The following is a 14871-nucleotide window of genomic DNA, read 5'->3' as shown; positions in this document are numbered from 1 at the left end:
GAAATGTACAAAAAGACTTTATCTCAATAGTTTCTTAATAAGCGCATCAATCGCACCTCGTTCCTTTTGTATATTAAAGCTATCTTGAAGCACACAAATCGGTTTGTTGCTGAAAGTCTAGAACCAGCAGACCGGTAACCCAATCCCATTTCAGAAGAGAAGATTGGTCTCAAAAGCGACAAGCTATAAATCAGACTGCCATCCACCGTGGCAACAATAATGACCAAAACAAAAAACAATCTAGGTAGAAAAGATATGCAGGTTTTATCTTGAGACCCGGCCCCTAGATTAGCATTATCGGATAGTTTCTGAAGACACCGGGCAACCAGATTTCTCGTCCGGGTGCGCCTACAAAACAGAACGGTTCGAACACTGTGTTCGTCACCAGAGACAAATTAAACGAAGAAAAAGCCTATCTTACGCTAGGGACGTCCAGTATGGCTCGGCTCCGCAGTGAAGCTACATCCATCCCCGAAGGAATACAAGGACACAAGGCATCAATTCACCTTCCACCATTTCCACCATCGCATCCCTGCTGAGTGATTCCTGGTTTACGCGTTTGTCCTCCTAATGGCGGCTAGCCTTGCACTCTCCGTGGTAGCACAGCTTGGACCGAGGGAAAGTAATTTCACGGTCAACGGTTTTCTAATCTATTTACACATTTTGAGCGGTGCCACGGTCTTCGGTTCTTTGTCTCTCGGAACACCAGACACTATATATGGGGCCGGAAGGTTTCCGGAAGCTAGTGCACGAGTATGGTCGACGACAGATTAGTGACCATTAATCAACGTAGTTTTCCCTTGACCGAAGAGAGCCGACTGAAGACAGCCAGGAGCTCTTTCCGATTCGGTCTCTGGCGGGGATTGAAACCGGACTGGTCTTTGAGAAAGGACTTCATCACTTTATTCCATTTTGAATCATTTAGTAGAAGCTATAAAGCAGTGACGGTGGCTCTTAGTTTGGTGGAAAATTTTGCTCAGAATGGAGTCATCCCATCCACCCGACAGGTACGAGAAACTTTGGATCGCGAATGTAGCTTTCGTTTAAAAAATTCCTTCCTAGCGAAGCTTCTTCTATGAACCGATTGGTCAGAACACTCGGCGAATGGCAATGGCAGTTGCTTCAGTAAATCCGTTTTGCAACAAATCCCTTAGCCGAGCAAATCAAGTAATCTCATTCCGGTGTTACTGCCGGCTGCTGCTGCTGCTGCACCGTTCATGAAGGATTGTGGCCGCGAGCCAACGCCGGGTTCGTCAGGAGATGATGGAGCGCTCATCAGGAGTGATTCTCGTTTCCCGCAAACGATCCTTCTGTTCCAGTGTTGTCCTGCGTTTCGATTGCATTCGTCGTCGTGCATGGAAAGAATACTCTCTATCTGGATGAAGCTGAAAAGGTAGTTTTTTATTAAATTTTGATAAACCGATTCGCGCAGCTCACGGCGCACAAGGAACAGTGAGCACACATCGGTCTGTAGGTAGATGGCAGGGCTTCAAATAAGATTTGCAAGATTCGTGCGCGGTCGCAATCTGGAGAACGCTTAATGGTGACTGCTCACGTTCGAACTGGGAGTGAAAATAAGACGTTCGTATACAGGTTACAAGGAGCCCTGCTCTGCATTTTCCCTTTTTCTGTGAAACACTCGAAATTGTGCCAAATCGATATGCGTTGCGTTGTGAACTGATGATGTTCGATTAATATTTGTGAATCATTTGTTATCACAGAATGATGATGTATAACAATGTTTAAATTACTAAGTTTTTTCCGTTCGTCTCATGTATGATTTTGCATTTCTCTTATCGCTCAAAACGTTCGGGAAACGCTAAACCCCCGCTAGTGACCTTTGATAACACATCTTCACAACCGTCGTATTTGTTGCTGTCATGTGCTATAACATTTGTTGTATGTCGTTCGATTCGCGAGGTCCTAAAGCATCTATCTCCGAAAAGGTTATCAGTGATTTGCGTGCTGGTTGAGTAAAATCTGCTTCAGTCAGTTCTGTGCCTCGCAGCTCAATAGACGCTAAAATATGTGGTTCGTGCCAGTCTGGTTGCTGATTGCAACCACAGTGAGTATGGAAATCCCCCAAATTGAGGTGTAGCATGTCTGCTAAACAGATGAAAGTCTGCTAAGCAGAGGTGATGCAACGCAAACATCTGATGCGTAGATGTCACATGCATCACGGGCGTTAGCTAGGGAGGTAAAGGCGTAACCCATAGGCGAAGAATGGGTAAACCCCGAACTCAGGCGATTGTTGCCAACCGGGCCGGACCGCCCAAGGTAAACATAAACATGCGACGCGCCACCCCGGTGATTGCGGAAAAGGTTCTACCGCCTAAGAACGAGGCCATGCGGAAGAGAAAGCTACGGCCGAAACGCGGTCTGCAGCGCAAATGTTTGTAGCGCTTGCAGATGTTTTGTAAATCGGAACTCTTCCTATCCGACAAACGTATCGGATAAGGCAGTATAAATAAAGATGACTTCCGAGTAGAGAAGTCAGACAGAAGTCAGTACTCAACCGAACATCATCGTGTCACTTACTTCTTGTCTCCTATGAAGCATTGGTGTCCCCCTACCCTGGTAAGGCCCAATGACTTCCAACGTTCTCCACTGAGTAGGTGAATCACTCACGGGTGATTCACCACGGTTGTCCGGTCAACCTCGAGTCCACTTAGTTAACAACATTGGCTGTCCGCCACGACGGACACCCCGAAACTGCAATCGGCGTACAAACGCGAGTGTTCTAACCAAGCGATGCAAGGTTCCCGCGAGTGTAAAGTTACGCCCATCACAGAGGTAAGGAACACTTCGATCCAAATGTGAAACATTCCAAATTGTGCTGACAATATTTTCGTTTCCTCAAAAAATGGCTTTTCAAAGGCTCGTGTTGGTCTGAAGGAGTGTAGGGATGGTAACTGTGTGTCTGTGTTACGATGGACGATTGTCAGATTCGTGTCACGCATTCGGCTACGGACGGCTGCCCAACGGATAAGACCGAGTGTTGTCCGAAGGAAAACGTTCTAATTGATTATTACATCCTGCCCGATACAAAACCTACGTCTGCAGTAATTTATACAACACACTCAAGTGAAGCTCAACCATCTGAACATAACGCACCTTGGCTGGCAACTATTTTCGACGGAAGTGGCTTTCACTGTTGTAATGGAGCAATCATCAGCGTTCGTGCCGTGGTCTCAGTTGCCACCTGTTTGTATTTCTGCGGCTTTGAAGTAAGTGAATGGCGTGTTAGAGTTGGCACATGGTACGCAAACTGCTCATCCGTACAGAACGAATTTCAAGTATCGTGCTTTAAAAGACATTCGGGTTTTAAATCTAGTAAACAGATCAATAATATTGCCATATTAGAGCTAAATCGTGCAGTGCAATTTGATTCGACTATTCAACCAATAAGTCTGCCCAGAAATTTTAGCTCACATAACGACGTGGGCTTCAATCTATCATACACCGGATTAAACGATAGTATTGCATTTATTAGATGGAACGAGAACGTTGCCTTAAAGACAATCGCGACAGAAACGATCACAGATAACAGTTGTGAATTGAAGGTAAAAGAGACTCAACCGTCATTTAAATTCAATACATCCTTTAAATGCATCACGACCACCGAGCACAACTGGATATGCAATAATAAAGCAGGAGGGCCCGTTGTAGTAGAAATACCAAGCGATTCTATTTCTGGTTACATTTTGTATGGATTAATAGCGAAAAATGTCGGTTGCGACCGTGAACCATCTCTCACAATTCTCACGAACATATCTCTTTTCATAGAGTGGATCGAGAAAAACGTTAACGTATCAGGATGTATAGGAAATCTGTTTAATGAGAACCGTGATTTGCAAATAAAGTACTACACTTGATCATACAATAGTCCTTTCTATATTTTGCAGTTTCTAATTTTGTATTTGTAAATTTACTAATTTTTGTATTTTAGTTGTCGGTCGCTAATGTCCGGCCCAATTTATTTGTAAAGTTTACATTGTATCAGTAACAGCATACTTGCCTTGATAATCCAGTTGTTGACCGTTAACCATTGACCCCTTGAGCTCGTACATTAAACATTGACAACTGGTGTTGCGAATACTGGCGCTCAAAAATAAAAATACTTATAGAACATGCATCATAATGCAAATAATCATGGAATTCCATCATCATTGCTTTGTTCCTTTATTGTTTCAATAAACTCTGTTTCACTGTATTTACTGGTAAAAGCATTTCGAATGAGTTGATAAAATTCATTCTCCTTGACTCATGGTGTAGCGATTTTCCCGAAATGATAGTTTCCTGGATGAACTATTGCTCCGATATGGCAATCCGGGAATTTCCCGTTATCTGGTCGAATGGCCACTGGCGAAAGCACTCGAAAGCAACATCCGGCTTCGTCCTGCAGTCCAGCGAGTAAATATTTCATTTCACCTTTTTCTTGCTCCATCGCATTAATAATTGTTGCGTTACTTAAGGCCACACGGCCACGGGTGAGCAACCGGCTTCGGTTTATACAACATGCCGAGCTGTTCCGTGTGTGATTCGTGGTCCTCTTCGCTGCTCCTATGGGAGAGACGCCCAAGTTTGCGACGATAAATCATTCGAACGTGAGCTCTAGGATGTCCTTTGGTTCCATTGTCTGTGTCGCTGACGGGTAGGTGAGTGTATGAGGGAAGGAATGTTTTGGAATCCAGCACGACACCCAAGATGGAGCTGGAAATCAGAAGTAATCGTCAACCGCAATTCCTTCAGCACTCACGCCACGGCTCGTCCACAATCCGCTACGCTTCTTTGGGACAAAATCCAGCGCAAAACAAACGTCTACGGTGTGGTGTTTTGGTGTTTTTTTTTTGTGTTCGCCGAGACTAAGCACCTGAAAGTGCTGCCTCCATTAGGCAGCGGGGTCGAGAACGATGCCAAAGCGGCGCTCGACCGCCCCAGACGCCCACATCCGACTAACGCCCCCCGCAACCCAGTAGCTGTCATTTATCTTAAATTGTGCACAAAATTAGTTGCTCTTTCACTTCTTTCACCCCTTGGAAGGGTGGCCGTGGCGGGCGTTAAGGATTAGAGTTATGTGAGGGTTCCGCATCGAGTGAAGAATAGAAGAAGCACAAGCACAAGACGCACCGCGACGCGTTGAAGGCGAAATCAATTTACTTTATGAGCAGCGTACGGTGAAACAGACGAGCAGACGTCCTAGGGGCCACGTCGCACCCGATCAGCGAGTTCATTTGTCGTACTTTTCAATCACTTAACCGGCCGCGAAGCAGGCTTGATGGATGAAACCGCTAGCCGTGGAATCGCGTACCACGATCGAACGCAGTGACGGAAAAGTTGAATCAATGGCGTCCTTCCTGAAAACGGCCCGTTTCAATTCATCTCCAAACTCTGGGAACACTTCCACGGCTCTTCGGAGAGCTCCCTTCCTTTGGTCGAAAAAATGGCGAAAGTTTTCCCTCGGGAGAACGAACGAGCAGGCAGGGGGAGTTGCAATCGATCGATTGGGATTGATTGTTTCGCGTACCGCGTCCGGTCACCGATGGTATCCACGTGGTCAATTTTTTTTTCGGTGGATTTCGTGCCTCTACCTTGATCCCATTTCGAAGAACCGAGTCATGGAGGCATCGCAAATGAAGTGCCAGGGTCTAGGGAATGGTTTGTTTGTTGAGTTGAAGTCACTTTTTTCTAAGAGCAGCTTGGTACATGATTTATGTTTTGTCCTGCTGCCCTTGTTGAACTACGTCACATCTCGTTTCGTGCGCTTGATTGGGGTATCGATACTTATTAATGGCCAATTCAACAACTAGGCCATCGTAGTATTGCTCACTTACTCAATGAGTATACCGAATTAAACTAAAAACAAGCTATTGTTAGCTTTGCAACCACCAGAGTCGTTGGTACTTCCAATTTGCCTCTTAAATCCTTTTCCTCCTTTACTTTCACAACACATTCTCTGAATGCCAAAGCAACGGCAACTCGATAATTGATTGCTCATCGTAATCGCGATAATGAGTGGTTCTTAAAGTTCACCCAAGGGCTCCACGCGCTAGAAGTGGTTCCGCTTTAACAAAGCTTTCCCTCCTCTCGAGGAAACCAACTGCTACGAAGTCAATGCTGAAGCCGTCCAGATTTCCGCCCCAACACGAAAAGAAGGTTCATTTTTCATTGAGTTTTAGGCTTGGGCTCGGCGAAAACCTCCTCAATCCTTTCTTCTTCGCCTGGAATGGGACACGGCGCTCCGCATAACTTTCCAGACTTCCCTCCGAACCCGTTCTCGCCCCGAGTGGCTGATGGAGCGGCAATTACTATTCAAAGTTCCGCCTCATCACAGAACAACATTATGATTTGTAAATTTCGGCCGCCAGACGCCGCCATTTAAACCAGGCTTCTTGGCGTCGTCGATTCGCACCAGTGAGGGCGTGTTGCCTTCAACGAACCTCCGGGAGTTCGTTGACAGTGTGGGAGAGGAGGCAGTTCTTTGGAAAGTATTTGTAGTACTCGGGCCCCAGCAAGTCCATCGCTGCGAGCTGTTTTTCATCCCTAATGAACCATCCCGGCAAGACAAGGCGTAAGGAGTTTTCGTGGCAGTTCGTGTACAGGCGAACTGGTTAGGCCTTGAAGCTTTAGCTTTTGGAACCAGCCAACGGCATCCAAAGGCGAGGCGCAAAACGCGGAAGGATATGCCAAGTTAATTATCAGATGATAAATTAATGAAAATACACCAGCTCGGGCCATCATCAGTGGACGGTGTTGCGGAACCGGAGGCAGTTGAAGTACGCTCGTTATGGCAGCTCTTTAAATAGACGGGTTGGTTGTCGCCTCTCTTCACTGCGTTAATTATGCGTTACATTGGAGGCGATGGTCATGCTTTGATGGATGATGGAGTGCAAATAGCTGGACGAAAAATGGCCAAGACAAACTGCTTATCAGCTGACAAAGTGGCGAGAGAGAGAGAGAGAGAAAGAGAGCAGAAACGAAAAACCGATCATACAAAAATCCTTGATTCAATAAAATTTATGATATTTCAATGAACAAGCAATGAACAAGCATGATCGATTTGGTATCGATTAATGGTGATTCATTCTCAGTCCCTTACAAACAACGAAGACAACTAAAGTCGAATACTAGGCACATAACACGATTAAGCCACGTAATAAACGCAACTCAAATCCAACTGTGCGTCTCATCAACGAAGAGGCTATCACGGCTCCCAACGAATCGTATATGGCGCCTTCTGAATCCGGATTCCCCCCGGTCAGCTTCAGTTGTCTTGGAAGCGCAATGGCGATAGGACGGTTCGAGGTGGTGCCGTTGATAGAACTGAGTTGCTTCGTGATCATAGTGTCAGTGTTTGGTGCACAGACTGAGGTAATACATTGTTAAGACAATTACGACGATGGCGCTTACATTGTTAATTCTTCTAATCGGTGCCAAGAATCCCATGGAAGCACAACCGTGTAGAGATGATGCTGGTTCCTGCGTGTCTGCGGATAAGTGCAGTGTTCCCACATTCCAATTGCGAACAGATCGATGTCCACCGTACCTGGTATGTTGTCCAAAGGCAACAGTAAACAGTAAAGATATTCACATCGTGCCTTCAACGGAGCATTACCGCACCACTACCGAACGAACGGTGTATCCAGCAGAGGAAATAGAGGAGGTTGCCTCTGTGATTAGCATTGATGAGGTTACTAGCGCCAATAGTGATCTACAGCGAACAACGACTGAATATACGACTGCTGAGAGGCGCACATCATCCTATAAACCTACAATCGATGATCATACAGAGGGCGCCGTTAATCGTCGCCCCACGGAAAGTACAAATACCGTTGATAACACAGCACCATGGTTAGCGGGAATATTCTGGAAGGAGAGCCAATGGAACGTATGGCACTGCTGTAATGGAGTTCTCATAACCCAACACGCCGTACTGACGACCGCTAGCTGCTGGGACAGATGTAAACACCTAGTTGACCAATGGCGAGTTAAAATAGGCGCACGCAATGGACATCACGAAGAGTTTAATGTGATCAATAATTTCATGTTCAGGGGAATTGCTATTCTACACCTGAAAAGTACTAAAAAATGTGGCTCCACCATCCAACCAGTACACCTTCCAGAGCAGAATGAATTGTTCCATACTGACGAGATTAGCCTTCAGCTGTTTTACTGGGATGCGCAGCACAACCTAACAACAACAACACTAAAAAATGTTCAAAAAAGACCATGTGACCATGTGGGCAACAATGTTTGTGAATTTTCTGGATATGTTAGCGCAAAGGATCATGATAGGGTTTGTATCCCTGGTTCGCCTGTGGTTGCAACTAAATTTCCAAACCCTTATTACATCCTGTACGGTTTGATAATCGATTGCTCCAATTACCAGCATAACCCGGACGCTCTGATCGTTCTCACGAATGTGTCGTACTTTAGGGGATGGATTGATGAAACTAAGAATCGATTGGGATGCTAATACAAGGATTTTGAAATACGACAGTTTATGTTATCATTCACTCAGCGTTATATCGGGTGCTCGCCGGCTTTATGTCAGAAGAACATTAATGGTTGTTATCTGCGCTGGTCAGAGATTGGAATCACGCAAGTTGAACAGTTTTAAGAAGAGTCCAAAACATATTTAACAAACATCTAGTCTAAACATAAACTGTTTGAGTCAATAAAAGATAGCAAAATATAAAGAAAAGATCCTTGATTTCTTGTGTGATATTCACAATCATAAATAAATGATATGCCACTCTATGTTTCCACAAAAAAAACCTTATTTTCAGTTAAGTAGGATTGCAACTCGAAACCAAACCACTGCAAACGACAGGCGCAATCCCTAATAACAAACAGAAGCATTATTCCCCTTTTCGTAATCGGGCACCAATAAATCGTCAATTCCGCACATTGGCAGGTTAAAAGCATAGCATTTGTGTGGACTGATTGCAGGTTTCGATTTCCGAACCGTTTGGTAAAATCCGTTTTCGAACCACCTTTAACGTATCCAACAACCTTCAACTGCGTCACCGGCAGAGAAGTGTATCCATCAGAAAAGGGATCGAGAGCGACCATTGTCACCCTTTCCGAGCGCATCTCATCTCATCCCGGCCCGGGTGTCGTCTGCAGACCCGGCGGACGCAACGCAATACAAGACTGATGTTCACTCCCTCTCGTTGCCAAACGCATGAGCTCCTGGTGACGCATCAGGAATGTAAATCATTTCCGAGTTTCAATCCGTAAGGTAAGGGTCCGTTACACCTTCTTTACCTTCCTTCTGTTGTCTACCTTGGGAGCAGAAGCTGGTGAGCATACCGCGGTACTGCTACTCGAGGGATGCACCGTCCTGGTGTTGCCCCTGTTTTGGTTCAAGGGTTTTAGGTTTCGCTTTCGTCCATCGGGACGTGCTCTGCAGCTCGACGGCTTGTAGGAATGGCGTTGGTAGCACCATCGGATTCTTGTATGCAACTGAAATGCCTACCAGCGAGCAGGTTCCACAGCCGAACAGCCGATCTACTTGTAATGCTAGCGAGAGAAACAAAAGTGCCACCCCGGTGGGCTCCAAAGTGTTTCCATTCCACTCCTCTTTCTATACTCCCTTTTCCTTTAAAGGTTTTAATGCTTCGTACCCTTGTGCTCACCCCCGGGCGGAGTGGATTCGAGCCTGAAGTTGATTAAAGTATGCATCTTTGATGATATTTACCGAGGCTCTCTGGAAGTGGGGGGGCCACATTACAGGTACCACGTGGCGCACCGTGGCAGCAGGTTGTTGCAACAACTCGACTCGACTCGTTCCTGCCTTCCCGGTCTTCTACATTATTTTGTTTCCATTACGCCCAAGAACCAACCAAGGCCATCGAGCGATTTGTTTCGCAGAGTGGCACAAGGCCACAAGGCGTTTCGTTCGGCGTACCCTAATGGCCACTACGCTGGGCGATGCTGCGCTTCGTCAGGTGACATTTGGATGATTATTTGCGAAACATTATGGAGTGGCCAGGCCGGTTCGAGCGACTCAATGAACGAACCACCCGCTCTACGCACCTCGTACGTGCCGTGCATGCTGAATGCGTTCTTAATCCCCTTTTCCGGCACGTGGCCCCCCGGGCAAAGGGTTGCAACGTGGGATGAAATGAAAACTGAAGTCCCGCCGATCACCGGGGACGCCGAAAAATGCTGTCGTGCAATTCTATAGCGTGGCGAAAGACAATGCGTAGCTGCCACACCTGCACCGTGCCTTCAAATCAGCTCGTCAAATATGCATCTCGTGAAACCCTTTTTTCTGCAACAGAAAAGGGTTCCTTGTTTGGCGAAGTGCTCTTGAAAGGGGCAACGAAACCAAGCGCTGCACTCGACGTGAGCTGAACCTGAACCACGGAACCACGGAACGTTCGCGGATGAGGCCTCTCCGTGGTATTTGATGGCAATTGAAAGTCCACGCAATGCAGCACAAACACGCTAAGCGATAAGCGGAGCACAAAATGGCCGCCTTTTGGCTCTTGCGGTGCTCTTTGATCTTGATCCGCTTCCCTTGTTCCTCGCCGAGGAACGCACACCACTTGCAACCCTTCTTCCCCCTGATGAAAGGATTAAAAATCAAGTGGAAAATATAAAAATAGAATCACGAATTGCCGTGGCGTGGCAGCTACGATTTACCAATTAAACCAGAGTGACTGGATCGCGCTCTGTCTCGTGTGGCGTCAAGCCGCATGCTTGAATGCAGATTTGCTGAATGCAGATTGGTGATGCTTGAATGCAGATTTTCGGTTCAGTTCCCTATTTATCCCTTTCCTTTTCGACGCACAATTCAAGGACGTGTGTGACGAGGCGTGTATTCCATGAATGCACTAGCGCGTAATTAAAGCCCACGCTCGCCAGTGGCACAAGGCGATTGATGCGATGATCGCAATTAGTAGGATTACAGGGCGGGCGACAGTCAGTTGCGTGTTTGGAACCCTTTTTTCGCGGCACGGTTGCTCCCGCCTAATGAGAGAACGTTACTAGGGCTGGTCTAGTGGTGGTGCGGTACGGTAGGAGACATGATTTGAATGTCACGTCACGGTTTCGGTTGGTGAAGTGACAGAGGGATTGCAAATCATTCTTCTGTTGCTTTCGTGTTGTGTCACCCAGCTTCGCGCCGCCATTGTGTAGTTCCTTTTTTAATTTGAATAGAATGATAAGAAGCCTAATTGGCTTCCCATCTCCGATTTTTATTCATTCTATTACTTGGTGAGTCACCAAACCTCTTCAATAGACTATACTAGACGCTTTCTTATGCAGGAATATAATAAGAATAAAATGGAATTAAATTAGAGGAGGAGAAAAAGAGGCGGTTAGAAGAATAAAACACGGTAAGAAGAATAAGGAAAAGAAGAAGAGAAGCACAATCTCAAAATAATACGAACTAAAAGCGAAGCCTCTGCAAAACGCTAATCAAACTTTTAGGAAAGAAGAAAGCATTTTATGTTGCACAATCGCTTTCATTTCTCTTGGCAAGCTGTTCGTAATGACGATGAATTGTGATCGATGAATTGTCTGTCTATTAAAGGTTAATAAAAATCGTATAACATGCAGTAGAAAGTAAAAGCTTTTGAAGCCATGTCTATCTAGATTGAGGCTCTGATGCCTTTTTGAACTTATGTCAAATGTCGCTCACTAACACATGGCCATAACTGTGATATCGGTGTGCGTCGAATGAGGTCGCAAATTCCTTTTGTGATACCAGCCGGCATTGAACTTTTAAGGTCTGGAAAGCCATCACGCTAAACCTTAACCCATTACCATGAACCAACAAATGCTCACTTTACGAGCATTGTACAGAAATCTGCGAGCATGTGAGCAGCAGCATCAACACTAGCATAACGGAATTGGTTCATTTGACGGTTGACAGACAGCATCGCTAACCAGCGAAAGCGCCAAAAAGGGTACAAAAACTCCACAAAAAAAATTGGGAAATTCCATACCAGCTTTCAAACCGTTACCACCTCCCTCATTCGACACAAATCCGACAAACAAATTGCTCGTTGCGTGCGAAAGTACGGGACCCCTTTAACGCCAACCCACAAAAAGCGGAAATGGACCGAGAAACAAACCAAAAATAAAAAACGAAAAAGAAAAGGGTCTACTATTAGCGAGCATAAAAAGGCGGCCCCCTGAACCGCGGGGGTGGGAGAGGATGAAAATGATGCCAAACTGATGTTTCGGGCCCTTAACGCCAGCCAGCCGACCGGCCAGCCGTGAGATCTGGCAAGAAACGCTCCCAAAAAAAAACACAAACGGCCCGAAAGCGCGTTGTTTTACGGGCCATGTTTTGTCTCTCGAAAGATCAACGATTCCGGTGGCTGTTCACAGGCCCCGTTAACAGGACGTGTAGCCATCGACCGCGCCACGGCTCAGTCGGGCAGTGAAATGGGAGTCAGCGCCATCACCATCAAGCAAGAGGAGGCGACGTCGTCGTCGTCGCCACCGCCACGCAAGGCTGGCAGGCATCAAATTTATCCAATTTATTTTTATCTCCCGTGCTCCTGATGGTCACCAGCCCCCTTCGGTGTGTCTGTGTGCTTGCGATCGTTGTTTTTGGGGTTTTCCTCCCTCCCAGCGGTAGGCCATTCGCTTGGCACCATTTCCCGGTAACCGACGAACGGTTTGAGTTGAAGCCTGAAGGGAAGAGAGGACGACACGGTGTGGTAGCAAGGACTCGTTAAATCCGTTCCCTCGCTGTCGCACTTACACTTTCGACGCACTTTGGCCTCTTTTTTGCGCGAGAGTTTTCCGTTTTTTTTCCTCCAGTTGAATGCAAACCAAATCATCAAACATGATCTGGCCCCGGGGCTGGTATGATGCGTTGACTTTCGGCAGTTCGTTTTTTTGCACGGGGCATGCCAGTTTTCGTGACCCCAAGGGTACAGTCGGCCGGCACAGTGTAACAAGTGATGCCAACATTATGTGACCTTCCGTCATAGGTCGAGCTCAGAGGAAGGCAAGAAAAGAAAAAAACACCCGGAACGAACTCCGTCATCTCGGTGAAAGTGCAAGGGGTTGCGGCAAAAAAGAACGCAACAACCACTACCACATGCACGTGAGGCCTCGGGTATGATTGGTATGATTTATGGAACCGGGAAAAGGATATGCCTTTTTGCCTTCGCTACAAATGCGGATCCGGACCACGGTCACCCCCTGTTTCGGGCTCAAACGCGTTCCTGCTGCTCCTTAGGAACGCTGGGCAGCCATTGCTAAAAAGGGGATTGCGAAGGCGAAACCATCTTTGAGGCCAAATAGGTCCGGTGCCTCGAAAGGCTGCAAAAACTGAAAATCATATTATGTCTTCATTAAAATGAATCAAAATAACGCCCCAAACACACCCTTTTCCAGGGGTGAGGGGTCTCGACACGGGGATGAAATGCTCCCCCGGACAACTTGTTACTCTCTCTTTCTTTCTATTCCCCCTTTGTGTGCCTGATATATCTGATACAGAGCTCCAGCAATACCAGGAAGTAATAGATACGCAACGAGCGCTAGGGGGAGAATGAAGGCTTTTTGCTTCATCCTCCACCCCATTCTCCGATCACCAACCGCGCCATCGATATCGGTCACAGCCTCCAATTTAGCTAACGAAATGATTTCGTGTTTGTTATTGCGGCATAAATTGCGTCCATTTGCTCTGACGCACCACACTCCGGGGGGGGGGGGGGGGGGGAGGGCTGAATTGCTATGATGATGGGGCGAAGAACCATGGCCAGCTATTGCCTCGCGTGGGCGCGAGTGTTGAAATATATTTTTATTTTATTGAGCAAACTGAACCATAAACCAGAGACTCATTTTCAGGCTGCTGTGCTGTTGCTACTGTTGGTTGTTTCCCGTTGATAACACAGCAGGAACCGAGTGAGTTTCATGCTGCTGGTTAGCCGCACATCCAAGAAGGAGGGTTTGTTATGCTCGGGGCAGCAACCTGTTCTGTAATCGGTTCCATGCCACCTGGCATGCGGTGGTTGAGGTCACGAGTTTTTAATCAAATTATAACGAAGTTAACCCGGTAACCGGATGTGCGTGGGTTGGGAGGGTTAAATGGTTAACAGTCTGGGCGAGCGTGCAGAGTGATAATCTCGCTGGGTTGTTGTTTTTTGTAATTTACTAATGACTCCCACTGGCTGGCTGGCTGGCTGGCGGATCTCGATAAGCTTTCGCTTTGATTTGGAGCTCCGGGAGATTGCAAATCTGCTTTTTGGAGCGCGGTTCAAAGGGATCCAGCATTTTCTCTTTACATTTCATTTCATTCATCTCTCGGTGCCCCACACTGCATGGAGTGGTTTGTTTGGATTCATTGCGGGTTTTTTTTAAGATGGCTGTCGATGCTTTCATTCTGGTGAATTCTCGAGCAGAACGTGCACTGCTGTTGTGAGTTATGCTTTCTTAAAAATTATAATTAGACAACCGGCAACGCACTTCCATTTAGTGAAAGAGTGGAAAATGCTTAAAAAATAAAAAGAGTGAATTATTTGCCATCCTATTCAACCTTTCTATACAGCCCATCATCGTGCTAGTAAATTTTGCGGAATGAAAAGCTGCTTCTCTGTTTCCCTGGAATTCTTTCTGAAAAGGCATGAGCTGGGTTCTAATTTAAATTACCATAAACCTTGTTTGGCACTCTAAAACTCGTTTTCAGTGGTACAAATTCACTTAGAGATAAAAATAGACAAGGAACAGAGTGTTGCGCGATCGTCGGCTTGCTATACAAGTTGCGTTGGAGTTGCGTCTACTAGAATGGAATAACAAACAAGAAACGAACCGCAAAGAGTTTGCTTGTGTAATATTGGGAGCATCTTCATGCTTGATTGCCAGCAAAAAACCATCCAGATGATAGAAAACCTCCATAAC

At 46.3% G+C, this 14871-nt stretch overlaps 1 protein-coding gene across 1 annotated transcript; it reads left to right on the top strand.

Moving 5' to 3' along the window:
* The first annotated feature begins 7300 nt into the window (after positions 1-7300).
* On the top strand, positions 7301-8604 carry LOC126577126 (uncharacterized). The gene is made up of 2 exons (XM_050238551.1): positions 7301-7371; positions 7439-8604. The coding sequence occupies exon 2, from the start codon at positions 7445-7447 to the stop codon at positions 8474-8476; it is 1032 nt and encodes a 343-aa protein (XP_050094508.1). The 5' UTR covers positions 7301-7371; positions 7439-7444; the 3' UTR covers positions 8477-8604.
* The last annotated feature ends 6267 nt before the right edge of the window (positions 8605-14871 follow it).

This window comes from Anopheles aquasalis, chromosome 3, assembly GCF_943734665.1.
Source record: "Anopheles aquasalis chromosome 3, idAnoAquaMG_Q_19, whole genome shotgun sequence".
Classification (NCBI taxonomy): domain Eukaryota; kingdom Metazoa; phylum Arthropoda; class Insecta; order Diptera; family Culicidae; genus Anopheles; species Anopheles aquasalis.
Note: the sequence above shows the minus strand (reverse complement) of the source record. Positions and strands in the feature narration are given on the sequence as shown.